General features: G+C 36.9%; 1 protein-coding gene across 11 annotated transcripts in view; it reads left to right on the plus strand.

Moving 5' to 3' along the window:
* TASP1 (taspase 1) overlaps positions 1–27,651 on the plus strand; it is a 303,482-nt gene that overhangs the window by 65,163 nt on the left and 210,668 nt on the right. For all 11 annotated transcript variants that reach the window (XR_010405771.1, XR_010405770.1, XR_010405772.1 and 8 more), the window contains one exon: positions 7,765–7,844. Coding sequence is in view for 8 of the 11 variants with exons in the window: in XM_064572806.1 (XP_064428876.1) it covers positions 7,765–7,844 (80 nt within the window). In the remaining 3 variants the exon portion in view is untranslated. The remainder of the gene's footprint in view (positions 1–7,764; positions 7,845–27,651) is intronic.

Consider the following 27,651-nt stretch of genomic DNA (forward strand, 5'->3'; position numbering starts at 1 on the left):
GTTCAGGTCATGATCCCATGGTCCTGGGATCCAGCCCCATATCAGGCTCCCTGCTCCACGGGAAGTGTGCTTCTCCCTCTCATTTTCCCCCTGCTTGTATTACCTCTCTCGCTGTGTCTCTCTCTGTCAAATAAATAAATATAAGCTTTAAAAAAAATTTTTAACTTTGAAAGACTAAAGAATCATGGGAAAAAAGCCATGAATTCTATGTGCAGTATTCTGCTAGTGCTGGAGTTCTGCTATTCTCATTGATAGTTAAACTTGGTTCTTGCTGATCTTCTGGGGGAGGGGCCTGTTGCTGTGTTTCTCAAATGTCTTTGTCGGAGGCGGAATTGCCCCACCCTTGCCGGGTTGGGCTAAGTAATCTGTTTGGGTTTGCTCTCCAGAGCTTTTGTTCCCTGTAAGCTTTCTGTACAGCTTTGGAGGTCGAGAGTGAAATGGCGGCCTCCCAGTCTCTGCCCCAGAGGATTTGGGAACTCGGGGCCCCACTTCTCAGTAAGCCCCCAGAGGAAAGCAGTCAGTCACTCCTGTCTCCCCAGTCTCCGGCCGCACTTTGTGCTCACCCGGCCTGTGACCAAGCGTTTCTGTTTCTGGCACATGACCCCGTTTGGAGTCTCCAAACTCAGCAGATCCCTGTGGTGCGCTCCTGCACCGCTTCTCCTGGGGGAGGAAGGGGATTCTCCCTGTATCTTCTGCTTGTTGGGTCCCTGCTGGAAGAGTAGTGGCCCGAATGTGCTGTGGAGCCCCTTCCTCGGCTCTGTCTCTGCAGCCGGCTTCCTTGCTCCGATACCTGGGAGCTCTGCCACACTCAGGCATCCCTGGTCTTTCTGTGACCCCAAGGGTCCTGAGACCACACTGTCCCAGTGAGGGTTCCACCCCCCGCTTAGTTACTGGAGCATCATCCCTCAGCGGAGCAGACTTCTAAAACTTCTGATTTTGTGCTCTGCTGCTCTATCAGTTGCCAGTAGTCGCTGATGGAGGCCCCTCCCCCGCCATCTATCCTCCCGAATATCGCCTTGGATTCACTTCTCCGCACATCCTACCTTCCTGAAAGTGGTTGTTTTTCTGTTGAGAGAGTTGCTGCTATCCTTTTTTTCAATCTCCTGTTGAGTTCGCAGGTGTTATGAATGGTTTGATCCCTATCTAGTTGAATTCCTGGGACCAGACGAAATTTAGGTCTCCTTCTCCTCTGCCATCTTTCTCCTCCCCACCGGTCTGTAGTTTTCTTATAAAATCTTTGGTTTGGGTTTATTTTGCATCTTGGATATGTAGGGAAAGATACTTTATCAAATTCGGAATATGCTTTGGCTATTAAGTTTTCAGATTTTTTTTTGTTTCCTCTTATATCCTTCGGGACTCCAATTGTATGTGTATTTGACCTCTTGAAGTTGTACAGATCACTAATAAATTGTTTACTTTTTCTATTCCTTTTTCTCTTTGTTTCGTTTTGAATAGTTTCCGTTGCTGTTTTCAAGCTCACTATTTTTCTACAATATCTAATCACTTGTTAATCACATCAAGTTTATTTTTCATCTCTGACATTGTAAGACATCTTCAGAAGTTTGATTTTTTTGCAGCTTTATAAAGTGTCTTCTCTGTATGTACTTAACATGTTTACTCTTTCCTGTAGCTTCTTGAACGTTTGAATAGAGTATAATAATTGCTAATATCTTTGTTTACTAATTTACTATCATCTTTGTCATTTCTGAGTTGTTTTCAATTGAAATATTTCTCTCCTCTTTATTGGATGCATTTCCTTGCTTATTTGCATGCTTTGTAATTTTTTATTGCATTCAAGGCATTGTGAGTTTTACCTTATTTGGTGCCACATATTTTACAATTTTAATAAATACTCTTGAGCTTTATTCTAGGGTGTGGTTAGGTTATTTAGAGACAGGTTCATCCTTTCAGGTCTTGCTTTATACTTTGTTACATGAAACTAAAGAAGTATTTAGCCTTGAGCTAATTTTGCTTTTCTATTGGGTAAAACTCTTTGGAGTACTATATCAGATGTACTTAGAATGAGGTTTCTTACTTTGACTGATGGGAATAGGAGCTGAGCTGTTCCTGTCCCTTTGTGAACTTGGGGCTTGTTTTCTCTAAAACTTTTGCGATATTCTTTCCCAGGCCTTGGGTGATTTCCTATTACACATACACTCATCTCTATTCAGCTGAAGACTAGAGGGGACTGTGCAGATATCAGAGTCCTTTCTCTTTGCAGCTCTCTCCTCTCTAGTACTCTTTCCTGTGAACCCTGGCTGTCAGGGCTTTTCTGGATGCCCAGCTCTTTCTCTTCAACTGAGAAACTGCTGGGCTTTGCCTGAATCCTTTCTGTTCCATGGCCTTGAACCTATCTAGGTGGTAAGCTGGGCCAGTCATAGGGTTTACCTTTTTTGTTTCCTTTCTCTCAAGGATCACTGTCTTTATGTTGTCTACTAATATCTGAAAACTATTGTTTCCTACATTTTGTCTGATTTTTCAAAACAGTTTCTTCAGGCAAGGGTGTAAATTTGTTCCCTGTTATTCCATGTTGTCCAGAAGCAGAAATCTCTCACATTCCTGGAAGTTTATTGTATACCTGCAGTAATTGAGAAAAAAATTCCTTGAGTGTCCTAAATAAACAAAACCAAATTTATCATGTTTTTACTTTGAGCTTATTTTCATATGACCCTAATAAGTCTAGTTATCTAATTTCTGTAATGGTAATAGCTAACGTTTGTTGCATTTGTACACTATATCACGCACTGTTTTATGTGCTTTACGTGCATTAACTCATACAAATAATACGATGATTTATGAAGAGAAGACACATTTTGCAGATAATGAAACTGAGTCCCACACTTGACCACTTTTAGGCTATTAGAAAAATTTGGAGTCCTTTCATATCACATTAGAAGCAGCAGATTAGAAGTAAAGGGAAAATGAGGGCGCCTGGGTGGCTCAGTTGGTTAAGCGACTGCCTTCGGCTCAGGTCATGATCCTGGAGTCCCTGGATCGAGTCCCGCATCGGGCTCCCTGCTCGGCAGGGAGCCTGCTTCTGCCTCTGACCCTCCCCCCTCTCATGTGCTCTCTCTCTCTCATTCTCTCTGTCTCAAATAAATAAATAAAATCTTAAAAAAAAAAAGAAGTAAAGGGAAAATGGAATCCTTTTATAATAATGAGAAGTAACTGTTTACACCTATTTAATTATTCATTAATTTCCCCTTCACTCAACAAATATTTATTGCTCATTTTCTGTGTGCCATGCATAAAGGTACAAAAACTGTCAAAGGCAGATGGAACACTTACAAATCATGGTCCTCTGGTGTTATCTGTTAGCACTGTATGGGGACAGCAAGGCATTACATACAATAGGTGTTTTTTAAGAGTTCTTTAAATAAAAAGTTCATTTATCCATATACCTTAGTTTTTGGTTATAGCCACCATAATGTTGTATTGTTTCAGTTTTGGTGTTTGGTCAGATTCGTAGAGTATTTGGTATCTTCATAAACTTGGTGGGACTACCATCATAATCTGTGTCAGATTTACGCAAGTTTCTTTATTTTATTTATAAAAGTATAGCTTGAATCTTTTTTTTTCCATTATGATAATAGGGTATAGCCTTGATAGGCATTATCATTTAGAACAGGAATTGGCAAACGATGGCTTATGGGCCAAATCTGGTCTGCTGCTTGCTTTTGTAAATAAAGTTTTATTGGGACACAGCCATACCCATTTGTATATGTATTGTCTATGGCTTGTGCACTGCAAAGGCCAAATAGAGTTGTTGCAAAAGAAACATTGTGGCTACAAAACCAACCTATTTACTATTTGGCCCTTTACAGAAAAACTTTAATGACTCCCAATATAGAAGTTATAATTTTTGGAGATTATGTTTCTTTTGATGAGAAAGGAAAAGCTAGACAAAGATTGTTTTATGTTTAGTATAAATGAAACCTTAAGGTGCTCATTAGACCTTAGGATTTTTTTCAGAGACAAATTTCGTTTTTGGTACATTGTTTATTTTAAAGTACTATTTAATCTATTATATTTCATAAATTTGCTCAAATTTGTGCTACTTTTGTTGTATGAATGTGAAAAGGCAATTAAAAAAAAGACAATTAAAAAATGAAAGATTAAAAGAAACATAAGAGATCTATTAACTAATCAGAAGGTAGAGATTTAGATAGATTCCCATTTAAACCAAAGTTTAAAGACCAAAATAACAATAATAGAAAACATTTTATAAGACAACCAGAGAAATGGAACATTGATGAGATATATTTTGATTCTAAAGATTGTTCATTTTTTTGTGTCAATTGCTTATGTCGAGATTCTGTTTTTTAAGAAATAATTTTTTATTTTATTTATTTTTAAATATTGTTTATTTATTTGTCAGAGAGAGGGAAAGAGAGAGAGAGAGAGAGAGCACAAGCCGGGTAAGTGGCAGGCAGAGGGAGAAGCAGCCTCCCCACCGAGCAAGGAGTCTGATATGGGACTCAATCCTAGGACCCTGGGATCATAACCTGAGCCGAAGGCAGATGCTTAACTGACTGAGTCACCCATGTGTCCAAAAAGTCATTTTTTAAATGTAAAAAAATTGAAATTAAATTAAAAAATCTTTTAAAGAGTTAAATTCTTACTATTTAATTTGGTTGGTATGTTATTTCCAAATACAAGTTCCCCTTTATTTTCACTTTATATGTCTATAAGCTTTAAATGATCAATACCTACTAATTTGTCTTTCCTCAATTTTGTATATTTATGATGAATAAGGAAGCAATAGGTAAAATAGATAGAAATCAGTTTTTAAGTGCAAAGAAGCAGCTCTCATTTTCTCCTGTATCTTTCTCATCCAGAATAACATATTTTGATTATTGGGATCTCTGAGCATTCTTGAGAGCTTTCTAAATCACAAGATGATACATTTTTAGACTGATGATAAAGTCATGGTTCTTTGGAAATGGGTGGTTGCCATCCATGAGGTTGCAGTTCACATCTCCTATTTGCCCAAATAGCTCTTTCTAGGAGGCTTGGCTGTGCTAGTGTTGGCAGCAGCAGTTAGAGTACAGCTTGTTGAAGGTTTCAATCACCCCTCCTCAGGGCTGCTCTCAGTAGAGTGTTGTTGCTTTTTGTTTTACATCATGTTGGACTTGTTTTAAGTATAACACAAGGAAAATGCTGTCCCTTAAGGAATTTTGACACCGTAGTTTATTACTATTTGTTTAATATCTTGCCAATGTTTATTTGATGCTTAGTTTGCTTTAGGCACTGTCGCGAATGCTTGGATATATCAGTGAAAAAACAAAGATTCCCACTCTTATGAAGCTTACAGTTTCTTTGGGGAAGATAGAAGTGAATAATAGATATAATATGTAAATTATAAAGTGTCTAGTACGTAAGAAGGTAGAAAAAAGAAAAATGTGGAAAGAGCAAAATGGCAGGGATTGGGAGTCCTGGATAGGTAGTTGGGTACAGTTTTAAATAGGTCTCATTAAGGGGATACATTTGAGCAGATGAGGGAATTTACCATTTGGGAAATACGGATGAGCCTGATAGAGGGAACATTCAGGGTGAAGGATTGAGACTGGAAGTCCCTTGGCATATTTGTTTTTGGGGAGGCTGGAGTAGAGTAAGCCAGGGGGCAAGAAGACTAAGAGATGAGGTAAGAAGGGAGCAGAAAGGATCAGATCACTTGGGATTCTCATGAAAACTTCAGGTTTGTCCAGGTTTTGAGAAGAGGAATGTCATTGTCTGACTTGTGTTTTACAAGGATGTCAGTGGCTGGTGAGCATAGACTGGGGCAGGGAACAAAAAGCAAGGCATACATAAAAGTAATGAGTCCATTGCAACAGTCCAGGTAACAGATGATGGTAGTTCAGACAAAGGTGGTAGCAGGAGAGGTGGTGAGAAGTGGTCAGATTCTGGATATATTACAAAGGTAGAGTCTATGGGATTTCCTAACTTGATTGAGACAAAATTTATCTAAAAGTTTTCTCCTTGGAGAGTCAGTAAGACTGAAAGAAAGTTGATACTGCATTTAATGTTCTAGAAAGTGATTTTTTTGGACATGTTAGTATCATGTAGCTTTTCAGAATTTTAAAATGATTTCAAAAGAACTTATATGCCATTTTTGTGTGATTATTAACTACTAGACAGGTAGTTTTTGATAGTAAGAAAAGGTTAGATATTCAGTATTCTTATCCATAAGATGGTATTCAGATAGTCACCTTCTGTGAATATTGTAAAATGCCTCAACTATTTTAAAAACTTGCATAGCAGCCAATGGCAAATTGATTTAATTTAAAAGCAATGACTGTTTAAGAAATGAAAAATAAAACTAAGAATATTTTGTAAAATGCCATTGATTCCAGATACGGGGATTGAACCCAAGATGACCAATGGGCGTGCTAAGATTTAGCTTCAAACTTCTGTTCTGATCATTTAATATGTTACTTTGGCATCTCTTTTACATCTTCACATGAAGAGAAGTTATTTCTTATATCACATTCCTTTTCTGGAAGAAGGAAGTGCTAAAAATGCCATCAGGACGGCTCAACTCGCATTCAAGTTTCTATTTCAGTTATTCTTCCATTTGAACTTTATGTGACAGCTTTTCTTTGCATATTCTATGCAGTGGTCTTAATTTGATAGAAGAATAGGACAAACTGTTTTCTACTTTCAGAATCCTTTAGAATTTAAAAAATATAGAAGTTTGAAGGGGTAAAGTTGTTTATTCTTGTTGGCCCTCCTCTTTTTTCAATGCCTCCTACCTTTATGTATATTGGAAAATAGTTATTGGACTTAAGTATTTAGTTTCTCACTAGAACTATTTGGATGTTTTTGAGTGGCTCCTTAGATTTTGTTTTGCTGGTCTTCTTAACAAATGAATCTAAAGACTTCAATGTGCATTACTTTGAGTGTTAGTGTTGGAATGATTAGATGAACAGAAACAAAAAATAGGGAGCAGAAAACTAATGAGCAGGCACAAGTTCAAGGAAACCCATTACTAGCCCGCTGAGATCTTTAAGAAGTTGGCTATGGAAGGAGATGAAGTGACTATTATGGTAACTGCTTGCTATTACTGGGTTAGGGAATGAATGGAGTGGTTAATTATCCTGAATGCTATTTGAAACCTTTGAAAATAAGTTTTTTACAGTTAGCTAACAATATCCTTTTATTTACTTCTTCATGTTAAAACTTGCAGTTTAGGGCTTAAAAAATTACTTTTGTTACACACCATAGTACTTACCACAGTAGAAATGATCTGAGGGGCATACATATAGGTCATATGTATATTTTTGTTGCACCAAGGCTTGCAAATATAAGTACATTTCATTGTTTTGGGGCATCTCTGGATGCACTCACTCATGTTGAGTAGATCCAGTTGTTACAGTAGGCAAGATTACCAAATGGGAAAACAGCCACTGAAACTTTAATTCTTAACCTGATTAAATGGATCTTGTGACCATGGTGATCCAAGATAAATCTTAATATTTTCCACTGGGAAATCAACTATTTTTTTACTTCTTATGTTGAATTTTGCCAGTTTTTAGTTGTTGGTTATTGCAAATGAAATTGTACCATTTTCAATTGTAAAATTTCTAACTCGGGGAAAATTTTAAAATTTGGGGCATATAGCCATATTATTATTTTGAGGTAAACCTAGAATTATATCTATATGCAAGACATTTTTTCAGTTGCCTTACTGTATGATTTATATTTATTGAATATGTAGAAGAAGATGATACTGAATTTTTAAAAGAATAATTTTTCTGTTGTTAGCTTTTTAGTTGGAGAAGGAGCCTACAGATGGGCAGTAGATCATGGAATACCCTCTTGCCCTCCTAACATCATGACCACAAGTGAGTAAAAACTTTTCAAAATTAAGCATATATACCTGGAAGTGTTACATTGCTTTAATCCACATAGTACTCTGATATTTAAAAAAGGAAGCTTATATGTCAAAATATTTATAGTTAAAAGATACATAGAAAGTTATTTGATTTTAAGGCATTTTTATATTCCTGAGGATCCCCCCATTCTCATGCTTTTATAGAAGTATTGCTAAAGGATCCCTTTTAGGTTACTTAAAATAATTACTAACAATAAAACCTTAATACTAACCCCCTCAGAGAGAGAGAAGAAAACACAGGTCAACATTTATCTGTCTTTGGCCTGAGGAGGGCTTTTCTAGGGACCAAGTGCAAGAGAAGGAAGAACAAAAGTAACTACATAAGAGTTAAGACTGATAAAAACCACTTACCATAAATATGACAAAGTGATATATATCCTTAATCTATGAAAAGGTATATTAAATTAAAAACCATACAAATAATACCCCCAAAGAAAAATGATCAAAAGTCATAAATAGATAATAGAACATAACTAATAGGGAAATTCAAATGAGTACATGTTAAATTTGTTCCCTTGTAATTTGTGAAAGAGTTAAAAATACTGTATTACTGCTCGTAAGTGTGTGATGAAATGAACATAATACATTGGAGGTACAATATAAATTGGCAGAAATTTTGGAGGACAGCTAAGTAATATAGAGCAAAGCCTTAAACTTACTCTGCTTGTAGAACTTGACATTAGAAATATAGACAAAAATTTATGTAGTTCTCAATAAGCATTATTAAGAATATCAAAAAATTTGAAAAAAAATCTTATGTTCAACAGAGAGGAATGTAAGTAAATTATCATATGATGAAATGTTATGTAGTAAGTAGAAATTGTTATCAAGACTAATGTCTGATAATGATTAAATCTAATGACTTTGAAAAATGAAAAATGAGTTATAAATATATATGTGTGAATGTATATTTTATATGTCTATTTTAAAAATGAAATCATAGCTATATATTTATGCATAAAGACAAATATTGAAAACATATACTACTTGTTTTTTAAGTTAAATTTTTGTTTTCTATCATAGTCATCTATGACTATAAATAATCAAATGAAAAAATGGGGAATCATTAAATCCAAGGAGACCAAGTTGTATAAAAAAGAAATGATTATATATCATAGCAGGTATATAATAAGGTTCTTTTTTTTTTTTTTTAAAGATTTTATATATTTATTTGACAGAGCGAGCACAAGCATGGGGAGTGGCAGGCAGAGGGAGAGGGAGAAGCAGGCTCCCTGCTGAGCAGAGTGCCAGACATGGGGCTGCATCCCAGGACCCTGGGGTCATGACCTGAGCCGAAGGCAGTTGCTTAACCGACTGAGCCACCCAGGCGCCCCTAAAGATCAGTTCTTAATAACATTATATTCAAAGTGAGCACTTACGTAGCTGACCGTGGTAATATAGGGAGGCTGGAGGGAAAGGAAATACATGCATGGTAGGCAAACTGGAAGTATGAGAGTTCTAATTCTCATAGTCCTTACCACTAATTCTGTCTTAAAATCTCCCAGTGGAATTTATGTAGAGTTCTTATGTCACCCAGACAAATCTGGTCGTTTGATAGTTCCATTTTGTTTTTCCTTGGAGACATGCCACTTGGCACCTTCACATCTAGAATGGGTGTTCAGTAAGCCTGCTGCATGACTGTCATCCCTGGTCTTTACCTCACCATCATTTTGGATTTCTTTTTCATTTCTCCAATATCAGGTTCTCTGTTTCCTGAATCTCATGTGTTTTTTCTCTCTCTTGTTTTATTCCCTTATTTGGTATAATTAAGACTAGAAATTGTTTTCCCTAGGTTTTGAAGAACTTGTTCTCTTATGTTCTAGTTTTCAGTCTTGCTGTTATGCATTTTGATTCCCAGTTCTTTGTGGTGTACTTTTCGTCTTTGGAAAGAAGCCTTAATTCCTGTGTTCTTAATATTACGATGAAGCGTCTTATAATGGGTCTTTTTTTATTCAATATGCCTGATACTTACTGAGTATTGAGTACTTTTAATCTGGAAATTCATGTGGTTTAGTTTTGGGGAAATTAAAAAAAATTGTGTATTAATCTCATCCCTTATCTTTCCTCTATTTTATTTTTCTAATTTCTGTGAATTGGATGTTGGGTCTTATGCTCCAATCCCTTGTATCTTTTTCAAAAATTATTTTTTCTCCTTTTTGAAATCTTTTTTGTCCTACTATCTCAGAAATGTCTTCAGTTTTATCTCCTAAATCTTCTACTTCTTTTTTTTATTAAATTCTACTTGAATAAATGATTCAAGCAGAAGTTCTTTTTTTTTTTTTTTAAGATTTTATTTATTTGACAGAGAAAGACACAGGAGAGAGGGAACACAAGCAGGGGGAGAGGGAAAAGCAGGCTTCCCGCGGAGCAGGGAGCCCAATGCGGGGCTCCATCCCAGGACCCTGGGATCACGACCTGAGCCGAAGACAGATGCTTAACAACTGAGCCACCCAGGCGCCCCTAAACCTTCTACTTCTTTTTTTTTTTTAAGATTTATTTATTTATTTGTCAGAGAGAAAGAGAGAGCGCAGCGCGCATGAACAGGGGGAGTGGCAGGCAGAGGGAGAGGCAGGAGCCTGATGCGGGACTTGATCTCAGGACCCTGGGATCATGACCTGAGCCGATGGCAGACGCTTAACCAACTGAGCCACTCAGGCGTCCCTAAACCTTCTACTTCTGATGAATTTGTAATTTTGGCTTTTATTTGTTTTAATTTCTAGGGATTCATCAATGACTAATACTTTTTTTTTTTTTTTTTACAAAAAAGAATAGTATTGACCTATGGTGAATTTGGGAGGAGAAATTATAACTATTATTTAGATTTAAAAAAAATTTAAATGCTGTCCTATATTGGGCACTTGTCTAATCCTCAATCAAACCTTTTTTGGTTTTGGGAGGGTGTCATTGGTAGGTTTTTATTCCCTTTCAGTGTTCCAAAAGTTTTCAGAATGTCTTCCTCAGGTTTGTTCTAAAATAATCTTCTACATAGTTTCTCACATACTTAATATTTCATTCCCAAATGTAGATGTGAATTTCTATCTGGTATTATTCCCTTCACCTTAGAACAAGCATTTCTGATAATGTGGTAGGTGTAGTGGTGAAAAATCAGCTTGTTATTTGAAAAAATCTTTATTTTGCCTTTACTTTTGAAATATAATTTCTTGTTGGATACAGACTTCTACATTGTCAGGTTTTTTTTCTTTTAGCACTTTTTTTCCTTTTTTTTTATTGTGGTAAAAAATATATAACATAAAATTTACTATTTTAACAGTATTTAAGTATATAATTCAGTGGTACTACATACATTTCAGTCTTGTATAACCGTCACCACTATGCATTTCCATTAACTTTTTTTATCATCCCAAGCAGAAAACTCTATACCCGTTAAACTACCCATTCCCCTTTCTCTCTAGGCCCTGGTAGCCTCTATTCTACTTTCTTTCTCTATGACTTTGTTCTAGGTAGCTCCTTAATCATACAGTATTTGTCATAGACTGATTTTTAGGCTTTGTGAAAGTGAGTCTATTTCAGTTTTGTTCTTAAACTTAGAAACCTTAGTACTAGCCTGTGGTCTTTCTTCCCAAGATATAGCCTTTCTAGGGTTTTATTCAAAAGTCTCAAACTTGAAACTTTGTCTCTTCTACAGTAAGTATCTCTCAAAATCTGTGTCAGCTTTTCAGCTGTTATTTTCCTCACTAAACTCTATGGAATCTTGCATCTTGTATGAACAGTTAAGGGCTTATTCAAGAATTTGAAGGCATGTTTATATAGATTTGGGGGCTTCCCTTTTTTTGTGTATGTGGCTTTCTCCTTACCAGGATTCCTCCCTCAATTTCCAGTTGCTTCAGTAGCCCCAAACACCTTCATCTCCATCCGGCAAGACTGTAGTTTTCGATTTGAGATCTTTTTGCTGTGCATCTACAGTTTTGACTGTAGTGCCTCATGGGGAAAGCTGTATGAATGTGGATCTCACCCAGTATGTTTCTTTTCTTTCTGTGGTTGATCCTCTCCTATTTCTGCCAGCTTTTTGTCACTAGCCTTCAAATAGCTTTCTTTTTTAATTAAAAAAATTCTGACTAGAGTTTGTAATTGTTATTGGTCTGTGGGTTAGTCTTATATAAGCTACTCCATTACCAGGAGCTGGAACCTATGTTTTGTAAATGTGTACTATTAACAGCTATAATAATATAACAAATATAAATTAAAAAATATAACAAATTTCACATTATAAAAGAGAGTTGATTACTTAAACATTGTATTTGTTACTTTTTAATTGTGTGGTACAGGAATATGTTACCTTTTAAAAAATTGGAACATTCTACATAAACCTAACCTTCCTCTTTACTTCTCTTCTCAGCCCCAGCCTCTCCTGTCCACTCCCATAGCCACACTTATTTGTTGAATTTATTTGTTTCTGTGTCAACAGAAATGCTGGAATATGTAGTATTATTATTTTTGTTAGGTTTAGATAAATGGTATCATACTCTATAGTATCTTTAGTAAGTTTTTAGATAAGTGGTATAATATGATACTTCTAATTTTTTGTCAGTCAGCAAAATATTTTGAAATCTCTCCATGTTGATATATATAGATCAATTAATTTTTAAACTGCTGAATAGCATTTATCATATTTATTTAGCTATTTCTCTTTGATGGGCATTCAGGTTGTTTCTAGCTTTTGCCATTAACATTGATGATTTCACAAATATTCTTGTACATATCCCTTTGTACTTAAGTGTTTTGTTTATCTAGGTGGAAGTAGATTTGCTGAATCAGAATGTACATTTACCATTATGCTGGCTATTTGTGTTTCCCCTCCCAAGACATTTACTCTCTGTCTACTTTTGCGAAGTCTGTCTTTGTAAAGCTGCTGCCATTACTGACCACATAGTAGCTCAGAGTATAGGCTTTAGAGGCATATATCTTTGTGTGACCATGGACAAGTTACCTCCAAGAAACTTTTCTTATGGACAGATTGTGATTACTTGAGATAATGTATAAAGAATTCTTATTCCAGTTTGCACATAGAAACACTCAAATGTTAATATAATTCTTACTGTTAATAATATGTTTGATATGAAAATGATCCTGGTGATGTGATTTCATCAGAATTTAATAGGTCTAGCTCTTTAGCACTGACTTGTGATTTTAGTGATTGATCCAATCTGGAGTTAGGTGTAACCATTAGAGCAGTGGTTCTCAACTTTGGCTGCATATTAGAATCCCTAGAGAGCTTTGAAAAACTCTGAAGCCCTGGCTGCATCCAAAATCAGCTACTCTGTAGCTGACACCCAGGCATCTGAAGTTTTTGAAGTTTTGCAGGTAATTTCAATGTACATTCAATTTTAACAATGCCTGGAATAAAGCTTGTACATGCTTTTGAGTTCTTCCAGAAGATTCATTAAAGTTGAAATTGAAAGGAAAATAATTTTGTTGTTTCTTGGTAAAGGCCAACCTTAAGTAGTTTGTGCTACAAAGTTGCTACCATCTATTCTTTAATTTTCAGCTGTTTTATGCTTTGAATGGACCTAAGGTATATGTTTAAATATAAGTAAAGAGTAGATTGCAGACATTGTTCTGTCCTATCAATTTATGGGTGTGATTCTGCCACAAGGAATCCTATTTTCTTTTCTATTGACTGGATTCTGTTCTTACAGCTTTTCTGCCTTTGAGTAGGATACTTTGAAAGACAACATGATTGATAAAACATTTTGTGTACTAATTTAGAATTTTATTGTAGCTGGTATGTGGTACTTTGCTCTTAAATATGGCCAGTTATGCTGTTTTAAGTTTTTCCCCCTACACTTTTTATTTATTTATTTTTTATTTCAAGTATTTTATTTTTTTTATTATGTTCAGTTAGCCACTGTATAGTACATCATTAGTTTTTGATATAGTGTTCAATGATTCATTAGTTGCATATAACACCTAGTGCTCTGTTTTAAGTTTTTAATTTTTAGGTAATTATAAATTCACATGCAGTTGTAAGAATTAATAGAGAGAGATCCCTATGGATCCTTTGCTCAGTTTCCTCCAATGGTAATAATCTTGTAAAACTATAGTGCAATACTACGTTTGGGATATTGACGTTGATTTAGTCAAGATACAGAACACTTCCATCTTCACAAGAATATCTCAGTTTGCCTTTTTATAGTCATACCCACTCACCTCCATGCCTTCCTTAACCCCTGGCAGCCACTGATCTATTCTCCATTAATATAATTTTGCTATTTCAAGAATGTTATATGAATGGCATCATTCACTATGTAACCTTTTGGGAACCAGCTTTTTAATAATTCAGTATAGTTCTCTGGAGAGTCATTCAGGTGGTTGTATTTATTAATAGCTTGTTCCATTTTATTGCTAAGTAATCCATGCTATGGGTGTAGTTTAACTCTTTGTTTGTTTAACCATTTATCCATTGAAAGACATCTGGATTGTTTCTGGTTTGGACCTGTTATAAATAATGCTGCTATAAACATTTGTGTACATTTTTTTCTGTAATTCTTTTTGAATGTTTTGACAAAATATACATAACATAAAATTTATCATCTTAAACATTTTCTAATGGTACTGTTCAGTGGCCTTAAGTGTACTCACATTTTTGTGCAACCATCGCTACCATCCTTCTATAGAACCCTTTTTATCTTGCAAAACTAAAACTCTACTTATTAAACAGTAATTCCCTCCACTTAGCCCCTGGCAACTTAGCCCCAGGCAACCACCATTCTGATCTCCATCATTAAAATTTGACTACTGTAGATACCTCATGTAAGTGGAACCATACATTATCTGTCCCTTTATGACTGGCTTTTTTCACTTAGCATGATGTTCTCAAGGTTCATTCATGGTGTAGAATCTGTCAGAATTTCTTTTTAAGGCTGTGGGGTACTTGGGTGGCTCAGTCAGTTAAGCATCCAAGTCTTAATCTCAGTTCAGGTCTTGATCTCAGGGTCGTGAGTTCAAACTCTGCATTGGGCTCCACGCCAAGTGTGGAGCCTACTTAAAAAAAAAAAAAAGAATTTCTTTTTAAGGCTGAAAAATATGCTGCAATATATATACCACATTTCGTTTATCCATTTACCTATTGATGGATACTTAGGTTGCTGCAAACCTTTGGCCACTGTGTATAATGCTGCTATGAACAGAGATGTACAAATATTTGTTAGAATACCTGCTTTCATTCCTTTTGAGTACTAAGAAATGAAATTGCTGGATTTATGGTAATTCTATTTTCAGTTTTTGGAAGGACCACCATATTGTCTTCCATAGTGGCAACACCATTTTAAATTTCCACTAGTAGTGCACAGGGGTTCCAGTTTCTCCATATCCTTACCAACACTCGCTACCTATTTATTTTCTTTAAATAATAATCATTCTAATCGGTGTGAAGTGGCATTTCATTGTGGTTTTGGTTTGTATTTCCTAATGATTATGATGTTAAACATTTCTCATGTGCTTATTGGCCATTTGTATATCTCCTTAAATGTCTCCCACAGGGGAAAAAGAGATAAGTTGAAGGTGGGGGAAAAGCACCAGCCTTTTAAATTCCCTGGAAGTCAATTCATCTGGAGAGGCAGGGCAGAAGATATGCCTGCCTCTCTGTCTGCACTTTGTGACCAAGAAGCAATCAGAGCACATCCTAGAATCTGGAGGACAGGGTCTTTATTTCCCAAGCTGGCTCTCACAGGCTGTGTGCAGTCTGCTCTAGGAATACATGCATGGTTGTCTGCCAAAGGGATGGGGATGGGGAATGGGTAGATGCTACTGCAGTAAGAGCTGAAATTAACCCCAAGTAATGACAGTTTACTTCAAGCCTTCCTTTGAAAGTAACAGCCTTAAATAGACTCCAGAGTTCCATAACTTTTGCATTAGATTCTGGCAGGCCAATTATTGTTTAGGTGGAGAGATGAATTCCTGGCATTTCCTACTTGGCCATCTTCTCTCTAACTCCATTTTACTAGTTTTGTATTATATCATTCTGATTTAGTTTATTAATCCTGTCTTATAGCTATTTGCATATGATTAAAAAGTTTAAATAAGTTATCATTACCTTTGTATATGATGTCTTTTGCCTTATGGGCATTTTAAATCTTATGTGATTATATCGGTCAATCATCATTTTAACAGATTCTAACATTTTATAACATTTGATAACATTTCATGGAAAATCTTCTTTAAAACCAATTAAACTAAAAAATAAAGTCTCTCTCAAAAAAACCTGATATTTATGCCTATATTGTTGTGTGATGGTTTAACTTTTTTGGGCCCCCTTTTTTAGATTTTATATATTTAAATCATCAATACTTTAAGATTTCATTTTTATGTGTAGTGTGAGGTAGAAATCTAATTTATTTTTCCAAATAGATAACATCATGCCAAGACAGCTTATTGAATAACATATTCATTTCCTACTGGTATGAAATATCACTGTATTTCTCAAATTCCATTAGAATATACATGAATTTGTTTCTGAATTTGATGGTTAATTCTATTAACTTTTTTTTTTTTGGTTCATTTCTATGTCATTACTACAGTATTGTTTTCAGACCACGATTAGTTTATTATTGGATATTTTGCAGTTTTGGTTGGTATTGTAAATAATATCGTTCTCCATTTTGCTTCTTTAACCTATTTATTGTGAACTCTTGTAGACATACCTCCTGTAGGTAGACCGTTATGTTGGTGTTATAACATACTTACAGGTTTTCTTGTACATATATTCTGTGTCAGCTGGCTTTCTCTAAATACATGCACTGTAGTAGAATTGCTGGATCAGTGTCTTTCTATCTTCATCTTTACCAGATGATGCCAAATTATTTTTCAAAATGTTTTTTGCCAGTGAATATAATTGTATTTCATATATGTATGTTTGTGTATATGTGCATATGTGTGTGTATGCATATACACATATATTTGTGTAGCTGTGTTACTGAACCCTTTTATTAATCTATAGATTTATCTGTAGATTTATCTATAGATTCTGGTTGATTGCTAAATTCATAAGCACATCATTTGTGAATAATGATAGTTTTATTTCTTTCTTTTGAATCTTTTTATTTATTTATTTATTTATTTGACAGAGAGAGAGACAGCAAGAGAGGGAACACAAGCAGGGGGAGTGGGAGAGGGAGAAGCAGGCTTCCCGCCGAGCAAGGAGCCTGATGCGGGGCTCGATCCCAGGACCCTGGGATCATGACCTGAGCCCAAGGCAGACGCTTAACGACTGAGCCACCCAGGCGCCCCTCTTTTGAATCTTTATACTATTTTTCTTTCTTTTTATGTTGATGAAGGATCATCAGTACAGTTTAATAGAAGCAATGATAATTGGACATGTTTAAGAATAGTGCATTTGATTGAAAATTCAGTTATATATCATATTTGGGAGCTTTATTTGGCAAGATTTAAAAATTGTAAATGAATTTAATGTATTCTTGTTTATTAAGAGGACATTAATTTTTTTCTTTTTTTGTTTAAATTCAGTTAGCCAACATATAGTACATCATTAGTTTCAGATGTAGTGTTCAATGATTAATCAGTTGCATATAACACCCAGTGCTCATCACATCATGTGCCTTCCTTAATGCCCATCACCCAGTTACCCAGTCCCCCACCCACCTCCCCTTCCGCAACCCGCAGTTTGTTTCCCAAAGTCAAGAGTCTCTCATGGTTTGTCTCCCTCTCTAATTTCTTCCCGAATCATTCAGTTTTCCTTCCCTTCCCCTATGATTCTCTGTGCTGTTTCTTATATTCCACATATGAGAGAAGCCATATAATTGTCTTTCTCTGCTTGACTTATTTCACTTATACCCTTCAGTTCCATCCACATCAGTGTAAATGGTAGGTATTCATTCTTTCTGATGGCTAAGTAATATTCCATTGTATATATGAACCATATCTTCTTTATCCATTCGTCTGTTAAAGGACATCTCGGCTCCTTCCACAGTTTGGCTATTGTGGACATTGCTGCTATGAACATTGGGGTTCAGGTGTCCCTTCTTTTCACTACACCTGTATCTTTGGGGTAAATACTCAGTAGTGCATTTACTGGGCCATAGGATAGCTCTATTTTTAACTTCTTGAGGAACCTCCTTACTGTTTTCCAGAGTGGCTGTACCAGCTTGCATTCGCACTAACAGCGTAAGAGGGTTTCCCTTTCTTCACATGCTCGCCAACATTTGTTGTTTCCTGTCTTCTTAATTTTAGCCATTCTAACTGGTGTAAGGTGGTATCTCATTGAGGTTTTGATTTGTATTTCCCTGATGCCAAGTGATGTGCAGCATTTTTTCATGTGTCTGGCCATTTGTATGTCGTCTTTGGAGAAAAGGAGGACACTGGGGAGGAGGGAAGCAAGATGGCAGAGGAGTAGGTGACCTCATTTTGACCAGTCCCTTGCATTGAGCTGGATATCTACCATACCATCCTGAACACCCACGAAATCAGCCTGAGATGTAAGAAGATATATCTGGATCTCTACAAGCAGAAAAATGCCACCAGGTGCGAGTGGTGGCTACCGACCGCTCTTGATTTTCCTAGGGTGCATCTTGCCTGGGTTGTGGTTGATATTTTGGACTCTGTACATTCCCTCAACCATCCCTCAACAGAGTGACTAGGAGGAGGAAATCCCAACAAAGAAAAGAACCAGAGACAATGGCCTCTGCCATTGAACTAATAGATATGGATATAAGAAAGATGTCAGACATAGAATTCAGGGTAGCACTTATGAAGTCATTAGCTAGGCTTGAAAAAAGCGTTTGTAACAATATAGAATCTCTAAGGGCAGAAATGAGATCTAATTGCACTGAACTTAAAAATGCTATGAAAGAGAAGCGGTCTAAACTGGATAAGCTAACAGCTAGGGCAAATGAGAAAGAAGAATGAATTAATGATCTAGAAGATAAGCTGATAGAAAGGAAGGAAGTCAAGGAGGATAGGGATAAACAACTAGAAGCCCATGAGATCAATGATGCCATGAAACGTTCCAAAGTCAGATTATTGGGATCCCTGGGGGTGGAGAGAGAGAGAGGACTGGAATGTATACTGGAGCAAATCATAACTGAAAACTTCCCTAATCTGGGGAAGGAAACAAGCATTCATGTCCAAGAGGCACAGAAGACCCTTCCCAAGACCAATAAAAATAGACCAATGCCCCAGTATATAATACTAAAACTTGCTAATCTTAGAGCCAAGGCAGCTATCCTGAGAGCAGCTAGGGGGAAGAGATTTCTTACCTATGGAGGGAGGAACATCAGAATAATGTCAAACCTGTCCACAGATACCTGGCAAGCCAGAAAGGGCTGGCAAGACATAATCAGGGTACTAAATGAGAAAAACATGCAACCAAGAATACTTTATCCAGTAAGGCTGTTATTCAGAATGGATGGAGAGACAAAGAGCTTCCAGGACAGGCAGAAACTGAAAGAATATGTGACCACCAAGCCAGCCCTGCAAGAAGTAATAAAGGGGGATTCTATAAAAGTAGAAAGACCCCAAGAGTAAAATAGACCAGAAATTTACAATCTATAGAAATGGGCTTTACAGGCAACATGATGGCACTAAATTCATATCTTTCTGTAGTTACTCTCAACGTGAATGGCCTAAATGCTCCCATGAAACGGCACAGGGTTGCAGATTGGATACAAAGACAGGACCCGTCCACATGCGGTCTACAAGAGACTTATTTGGAACCTAAAGACACCTCCAGATTGAAAGTGAGGGGATGGAGAACCATTTATCATGCCAACAGACCTCAAAAGACAGCTGGGGTAGCAATTCTCATATCAGACAAATTAGATTTTAAAGCAAAGATTGTAGTAAGAGATGTAGAGGGACACCGTATCATACTTAAAGGGTCTATTCAACAAGAAAATCTAAAAGTTGTAAATATCTATACCCTCAACATGGAGCAGCCAGCTACATAAGCCAGATGTTAACCAAAATAAAGAAACATGTTGATAATAATACATTAATCGTAGGAGATCCTAACACTCCACTCTCAGCAATGGACAGATCATCTAAGCAGAAGATCAACAAAGAAACAAGAGCTTTGAAGGACATGTTGGACCAGATGGACTTCGTAGATATGTGCAGAACATTCCACCCTAAAACAACAGATGCTCATTCTTCTCAAGCACACATGGAACTTTCTCTGGAATAGACCACATACTGGGTCACAAATCAGGCCTCAACCGATACCAAAAGATTGAGATTATTCCCTCCATGTTACCAGACCACAATGCCTTGAAACTGGAACTCAATCACAAAAAAATTTGGAAGGAATTCAAACATGTGGAAATTAAAAAGCATCCTACTAAAGAATGATTGGGTCAACCAGGAAATTAAGGAAGAACTTAAACAATTCATGGAAACTAATGAGAATGAAAACACATCGGTCCAAAACCTATGGGATACTGCAAAGATGGTCCTTTCAGCAGTGTGGCAGAATACAAAATCAAAACCACAATGAGATACCACCTTACACCAGTTAGAATGGCAAAAATTAACAAGACAGGAAACAACAAATGTTGGAGAGGATGGGGAGAAAGGGGAACCCTCTTACACTTGGTGGGAATGCAAGCTGGTACAACCACTCAGGAAAACAGTATGGAGGTTCCTCAAGAAGTTAAAAATAGAGCTACCCTAGACCCAGCAATTGCATTACTAGGTATTTACCCTAATGATACAGATGTAGTGAAAAGAAGGGGCACATGCACCCCAATGTTCATAGCAGCAATGCCCACAATAGCCAAACTGTGGAAAGAGCCAAGATGTCCTTCAGCAGATGAATGGATAAAGAAGATGTGGTTCGTATATTCAATGGAATATTACTCAGCCATCAGAACAATGAATACCTACCTTTTGCATTAACATGGATGGGACTGGAGGGTATTATGCTGAGTGAAATAAGTCAATCAGAGAAAGACAATTACCGTATGGTTTCACTCATATGTGGAATATAAGAAATGGTACGGAGGACCATAGGGGAAGGGATGGAAAACTGAAGGGGGAGAAATCAGAGAGGGAGACGAACCATAAGAGACTATGGACTCTGGGAAAACAAACAGGGTTTCAAAGGGGAGGTGGGTGGAGGAATGGGGTCTCTGGGTGATGGGTATTGAGGGCACGTGTTGGGATGAGCACTGGGTGTTATACACAACTAATGAATCATTGAACACTACATCAAAAACTAATGATGTACTATATGGTGGCTAACTGAACATAATTAAAAAAAAAAAGAAAAGGAGGACATTAATTTGTTAGTCTGATGAATTATGTTGATTTTTTAAAATGTTAAAACAATCACATTTCTTGTATTTATCACATACTATATTATGAAAGAACTTAATTTTTTTTTTTTTTTTGCTCTAGTTGCCATATATGTACTTGCGTGTGTTAACAGCCCCACAAAAGACTGGTTCATTGGCCTTTTTATTTTAAAGAAATGGAGCTCCAAATCTAGTAATGCTTGCTGCCTTGAAGTCTACTTGTTTGATATTAAAATAACTGTAGGGGTGCCTGGGTGGCTCAGTCAGTTAAGCATCTGACTCTTGATTTTGGCTCAGGTCATGATCTCAGGGTCATGAGATTGAGCCCGACATTGGGCTCCACACTGGGTGTAGAGACTGCTTAAGATTCTCTCTCTCCCTCTTCCTCTGCCCCTCCCCTCCCCTCCACTTGCACTCTATATCTCTAAAAAAAAAAAAGAAATAAAAGAATAACTGCTTCCTTTGGTTAGTGTTTGCATGTATATCTTTTTCTTTTTGTTTTCAATCTTTGTGTGTATTCTTATATTTAAGATATGTCTCTTAGAAGCAGCACGTAAATAAAAATTTTTTTTTTGGGTGATCTTTGTATTTTAATTTTTGCATTTAGTCCATTTACATTTAATTCAATTACTCATATATTTGGATTTGAATCTACTCTTTTACTCTTTGTTTCTTATTTGTCCCACATGGTCTATGCCTCCTTCTATATCTCATTTCTTGCCTTCTTTAGTATTATTTTCTATCATTATATTTTCTTTTTTAGTATGTTTGTATTACCCCTTTTTATTTATTTTTTCTCCCAGAGAGAGAGAGAGAGAGAGAGCGAGGGGAGGGGCAGAGGGAGAGGTAGAGAGAATCTCAAGGAGGCTACACACCTAACAAGGAGCCTGACATGGGGCTTGATCTCACAGCCCTGGGATCATGACCTGAGTCGAAATCAAGAGTCAAATGCTTAACTGACTGGGCCAGCCAGGCGCCCCTCTATTGCCTTGTTTTACCATTCTCTTTGAATTAACCTAGAAATTTCAACATACATACATGACTTATGAAAGTCTATTAGAAAATAGTACTTTTTACCACTTCTCAGACAATGCAAGGACTGTACAATACTTGAATGAACCACATTTAACATCTTCCCAGCTTTTGTGTCTATATTTTAAAACTCAGTATGTATTTAAAACAGTGGGAGACATTATTATTTTATAACAGTCAATTTTTATTTAGATTTGCCTATTTACTTTTTCCTTTGCATTTCATTCCCTCTACTTTTTTTTTCTTTTCTGCTTCCACTTTGTATTATTTTCTCTGTTTCTGAAGAACACGCATTAGTATTTTCATTAGTACAGGTCTTGTTGGTGATGAATTCGCTCATTCTTGTTTATATAAAACTATTTTTATTTTTATTTTTTTTTTAAGATTTTATTTATTTATTTGACAGAGAGAACACAAGTAGGCAGAGTGGCAGGCAGAGAGGGAGGGAGAAGCAGGCTCTCTGCTGAGCAGGGAGCCTGAGGCGGGGCTTGATCCCAGGACCCTGGGATCATGACCTGAGTCGAAGGCAGACGTTCAACCAACTGAGCCACCCAGGCACCCCTAAAACTATTTTTATTTTGCCTTCATTTTTGAAGGATATTTTCACTGAATATAGTGTTCTGAATCAGCAGATATTTCTTTTCAGCTACTGGTAATTAGTCTACTGTCTTAGGCTTCAATTTTTTGCTGTTGAAAAGACTGCTGTCATTTTAACTGCCACTTAATTGAAGGTAACCTGTTTTCTCTCTTGCTATTTTTAGATTTTTCTATGTCATTGTTCTTACTCTCTTTTACTTAATGTATCTTGGTATGAACTTTTATGATTTTAATTTAATTTATAGATATTGTTTAGTTATTAAATTGGTAGATTAGTGGCTTTTATTTATTTATTTTCTAGAAATTTTTTTTATTATGTTAGTCACCATACATCACATCATTAGTTTTTGATGTAGTGTTCCATGATTCATTGTTTGTGTATAACACCCAGTTCTCCATTCAATACGTGCACTCCTTAATACCCATCACTGGGCTAACCGATCTGCCCCCCCTCCCCTGTAAAACCCACAGTTTGTTTCTCAGAGTCCATAGTCTCTCATGGTTCATTTCCCCCTCCGATTCCCCCCCTTCAATTTTCCCTTCCTACTATCTTTTTTTTTTTTTTTTTTAAGATTTTATTTATTTATTTGAGAGAGAGAGAGATAGAAAGACCACAAGCAGGGGGAGAGAGGCGGACTCCCCGCCGAGCAGGGAGCCTGATGTGGGGCTTGATCCCAGGACCCTGGGATCATGACCTGAGCCGAAGGCAGACGCTTAATGACTGAGCCACCCAGGCGCCCCCCACCCTTTTTTTTTTTTTTTTAACATATAATGTATTATTTGTTTCAGAGGTACAGATCAGTTATTCATCAGTCTTACACAATTCACAGCACTCACCATAGCACATACCCTCCTCAATGTCTATCACCCAGCCACCCCATCCCTCCCAACCCCCACCACTCAAGCAACCCTCAATTTGTTTCCTGAGATTAAGAATTCCTCATATTAGTGAGATTATAATACTTGTCTTTCTCTGATTGACTTATTTCGCTTAGCATAATTTATACCCTCTAGTTCCATCCAAGTCCTTGCAAATGGCAAGATTTCATTTTTTTTTTTTATGGCTGCATAATATTGCATTGTGTATATATACCACATCTTCTTTATCCATTCATCTGTTGATGAACATCTTTGCTCTTTCCATAGTTTGGCTATTGTGGACATTGCTGCTATAAACATTGTGGTGCATGTACCCCTTCAGATCACTACATTTGTATATTTGGGGTAAATACCCAGTAGTGCATTTGCTGGGTCCTACGGTAGCTCTATTTTCAACTTTTTGAGGAACCTCCATAATGTCTTCCAGAGTGGCTTCACCCGCTTGCATTCCCACCAACAGTGTAGGAGGGTTCCCCTTTCTCCGCATCCCCACCAACATCTGTCATTTCCTGACTTGTTAATTTAAGCCGTTCTGAGTGGTGTGAGGTGGTATCTCATTGAGGTTTTGATTTGTATTTCCCTGATGCCGAGCGATGTTGAGCACTTTTTCATGTGTCTGTTGGCCATTTGGATGTCTTCTTTGGAAAAATGTCTGTTCATGTCTTCTGCCCATTTCTTGATTGGATTATTTGTTCTTTGGGTGTTGAGTTTGATAAGTTCTTTATAGATTTTGGATACTAGCCCTTTATCTGATATGTCATTCGCAAATATCTTCTCCCATTCTGTCGGTTGTGTTTTGGTTTTGTTGACTGTTTCCTTTGCTGTGCAAAAGCTTTTTATCTTGATGAAGTCCCAATAGTTCAATAGTTCCTTTTTGCCCTTGCTTCCCTTGCCTTTGGCGATGTTTCCAGCAAGAAGTTGCTGCAGCTGACTCAGGTCGAAGAGGTTGCCGCCTGTGTTCTCCTCTAGGATTTTAATGGATTCCTGTCTCACATTTAGGTCTTTCATCCATTTTGAGTCTGTTTTTGTTTATGGTGTAACGAAATGGTGCAGTTTCATTCTTCTGCATGTGGCTGTCCAATTTTCCCAACACCATTTTTTTTTTTAAAGATTTTATTTATTTATTTGACAGAGAGAGACACAGCGAGAGAGGGAACACAAGCAGGGGGAGTGGGAGAGGGAGAAGCAGGCTTCCTGCCGAGCAGGGAGCCCAATGTGGGGCTCAATGCGAGGAACCAGGATCATGACATGAGCTGAAGGCAGACGCTTAACAACTGAACCACCCAGGCGCCCCCCCAACACCATTTGTTGAAGAGACTGTCTTTTTTCCACTGCACATTCTTTCCTGCTTTGTCAAAGATGAGTTGACCATAGAGTTGAGGATCCATTTCTGGGCTCTCTATTCTGTTTCATTGATCTATGTGTCTGTTTTGGTGCCAGTACCATACTGTCTTGATAATTACAGCTTAATAATAGAGCTTGAAGTCCGGAATTGTGATGCCACCAGCTTTGCTTTTCTTTTTCAACATTCCTCTGGCTATTTGGGGTATTTTCTGGTTCTATACAAATTTTAGGATTATTTGTTCCATTTCTTTGAAAAAAGTTGAGGGTATTTTGATGGGGATTGCATTGAATGTGTAGATTGCTCTAGGTATCATTGACATTTTCACAATATTTGTTCTTCCAATCCATGAGCATGGAGCTTTTTCCATTTCTTTTTGTCTTCCTGAATTTTTTTCGTGAGTATTCTATAGTTTCTGAGTACAGATTCTTTGCCTCTTTGGTTAGATTTATTCCTAGGTATCTTACGGTTTTGGGTGCAGTTGTAAATGGTATCGACTCCTTAATTTCTCTTTCTTCTGTGTTGGTGGTGTATAGAAATGCAGCTGCTTTCTGTGCATTGATTTTATATCCTGCCACTTGACTGAATTCCTATATGAGTTCTAGCAGTTTTGGGGTGGAGTCTTTTGGGTTTTCCACATAAATTTTCATAGCATCTGCAAAGAGTGAGAGTTTCCCTTCTTTGTTGATTCGGGTGCCTTTTCTTTCTTTTTGTTGTCTGATTGCTGTGGCTAGGACTTCTAGTACTATGTTGAATAGCAGTGGTGATAGTGGACATCCCTGCCTTGTTCCTGACATTAGGGGGAAAGCTCTCAGTTTTTACCCATTGAGGATAATATTTGCTGTGGGTTTTTCATAGATGGCTTTTATGATATTGAGGTATGTACCCTCTATCCCTATACTCTGAAGAGTTTTGATCAAGAAAGGATGCTGTACTTTGTCAAATGCTTTTTCTGCATCTTTTGAGAGGATCATATGGTTCTTGTTCTTTCTTTTGTTAATGTATTGTATCACATTGATTGATTTGTAGATGTTGAACCAACCTTGCAGCCCAGGGATAAATCCCACTTGGTCGTGGTGAATAATCCTTTTAATGTACTGTTGGATCCTATTGACTAGTATTTTGGTGAGAATTTTTGCATCCATGTTCATCAGGGATATTGGGCTATAGTTCTCCTTTTTGATGGGGTCTTTGGTTTTGGGATCAAGGTAATGGTGGCCTCATAAAATGAGTTTGGAAGTTTTCCTTCCATTTCTATTCTTTGAAACAGCTTTAGAAGAACAGGTATTAATTCTTCTTTAAATGTTTGGCAGAATTCCCCTGGGAAGCCATCTGGCCCTGGGCTCTTGTTTGTTGGGAGATTATTGATTAGTGCTTCAATTTCCTTAGTGGTTATAGGTCTGTGCAGGTTTTCTATTTCTTCCTGGTTCAGTTTTGGTAGTTGATACATCTCTAGGAGTGCATCCGTTTCTTCCAGGTTATCTAATTTGCTGGCATAGAGTTGCTCATAATATGTTCTTATAATTGTTTGTATTTCTTTGGTGTTGGTTGTGATCTCTCCTCTTTCATTCATGATTTTGTTGATTTGGGTCATTTCTCTTTTCTTTTTGATAAGTCTGGCCAGGGGTTTATCAATCTTGTTAATCCAGCTCCTAGTTTCATTGATCTGTTCTACTGTTCTTTTGGTTTCTATTTCATTGATTTCTGCTCTGATCTTTATTATTCCTCTTCTCCTGCTGGGTTTTGGCTTTATTTGCTGTTCTTTCTTCAGCTCCTTTAGGTGTAGGGTTAGGTTGTGTATTTGAGACCTTTCTTGTTTCTTGAGAAAAGCTTGTATTATATACTTTCCTCTTAGGAGTGCCTTTGTTGCATGCCAAAGATTTTGAACAGTTGTGTTTTCATTTTCATTGGTTTCCAGGAATTTTTTTAATTCTTCTTTAATTTCCTGGCTGACCCATTCATTCTTCAATAGGATGCTCTTTAGCCTCCATGTATTTGAGTTCTTTCCGACTTTCCTCTTGTGATTGAGTTCTAGTTTCAAAGCATTGTGGTCTGAAAATATGCAGGGAATGATCCCAGTCTTTTGGTACCAGTTGAGACCTTATTTGTGACCCAGGATGTGATCTATTCTGGAGAATGTTCCATGGGCATTAGAGAAGAATGTGTATCCTGTTGTTTTGGGATGGAATGTTCTGAATATATCTTTGAAGTCCATTTGGTCCAGTGTGTCATTTAAAGTCATTATTTCCTTGTTGATCTTTTGCTTAGAAGATCTGTCCATTCAGTGAGGGGGTGTTAAAGTCCCCTACTATTATTGTATTGTTGTCAATGTGTTTCTTTGCTTTTGTTATTAGTTGCCTTATATAATTGGCTGCTCCCATGTTAGGGGCATAGATATTTACAATTGTTAGATCTTCTTGTGGGACAGACCCTTTAAGTATGATATAGTGCCCTTCCTCATCTCTTATTATAGTCTTTGGTTTAAAATCTAATTGTCTGATGTAAGGATTGCCACCCCAGCTTTCTTTTGATTCCCATTAGCATGCTAAATGGTTTTCCACCCCCTCACTTTCAATCTGGGGCTGTCTTTGGTTCTAAAATGAGTCTCTTGCAGACAACATATCAATGGGTCTTGTTTTTTT

Source organism: Mirounga angustirostris, unplaced genomic scaffold (assembly GCF_029215605.1).
Source record: "Mirounga angustirostris isolate CCGP_5_RB_7025 unplaced genomic scaffold, mMirAng1.0.hap1 SCAF_10, whole genome shotgun sequence".
NCBI lineage: Eukaryota > Metazoa > Chordata > Mammalia > Carnivora > Phocidae > Mirounga > Mirounga angustirostris.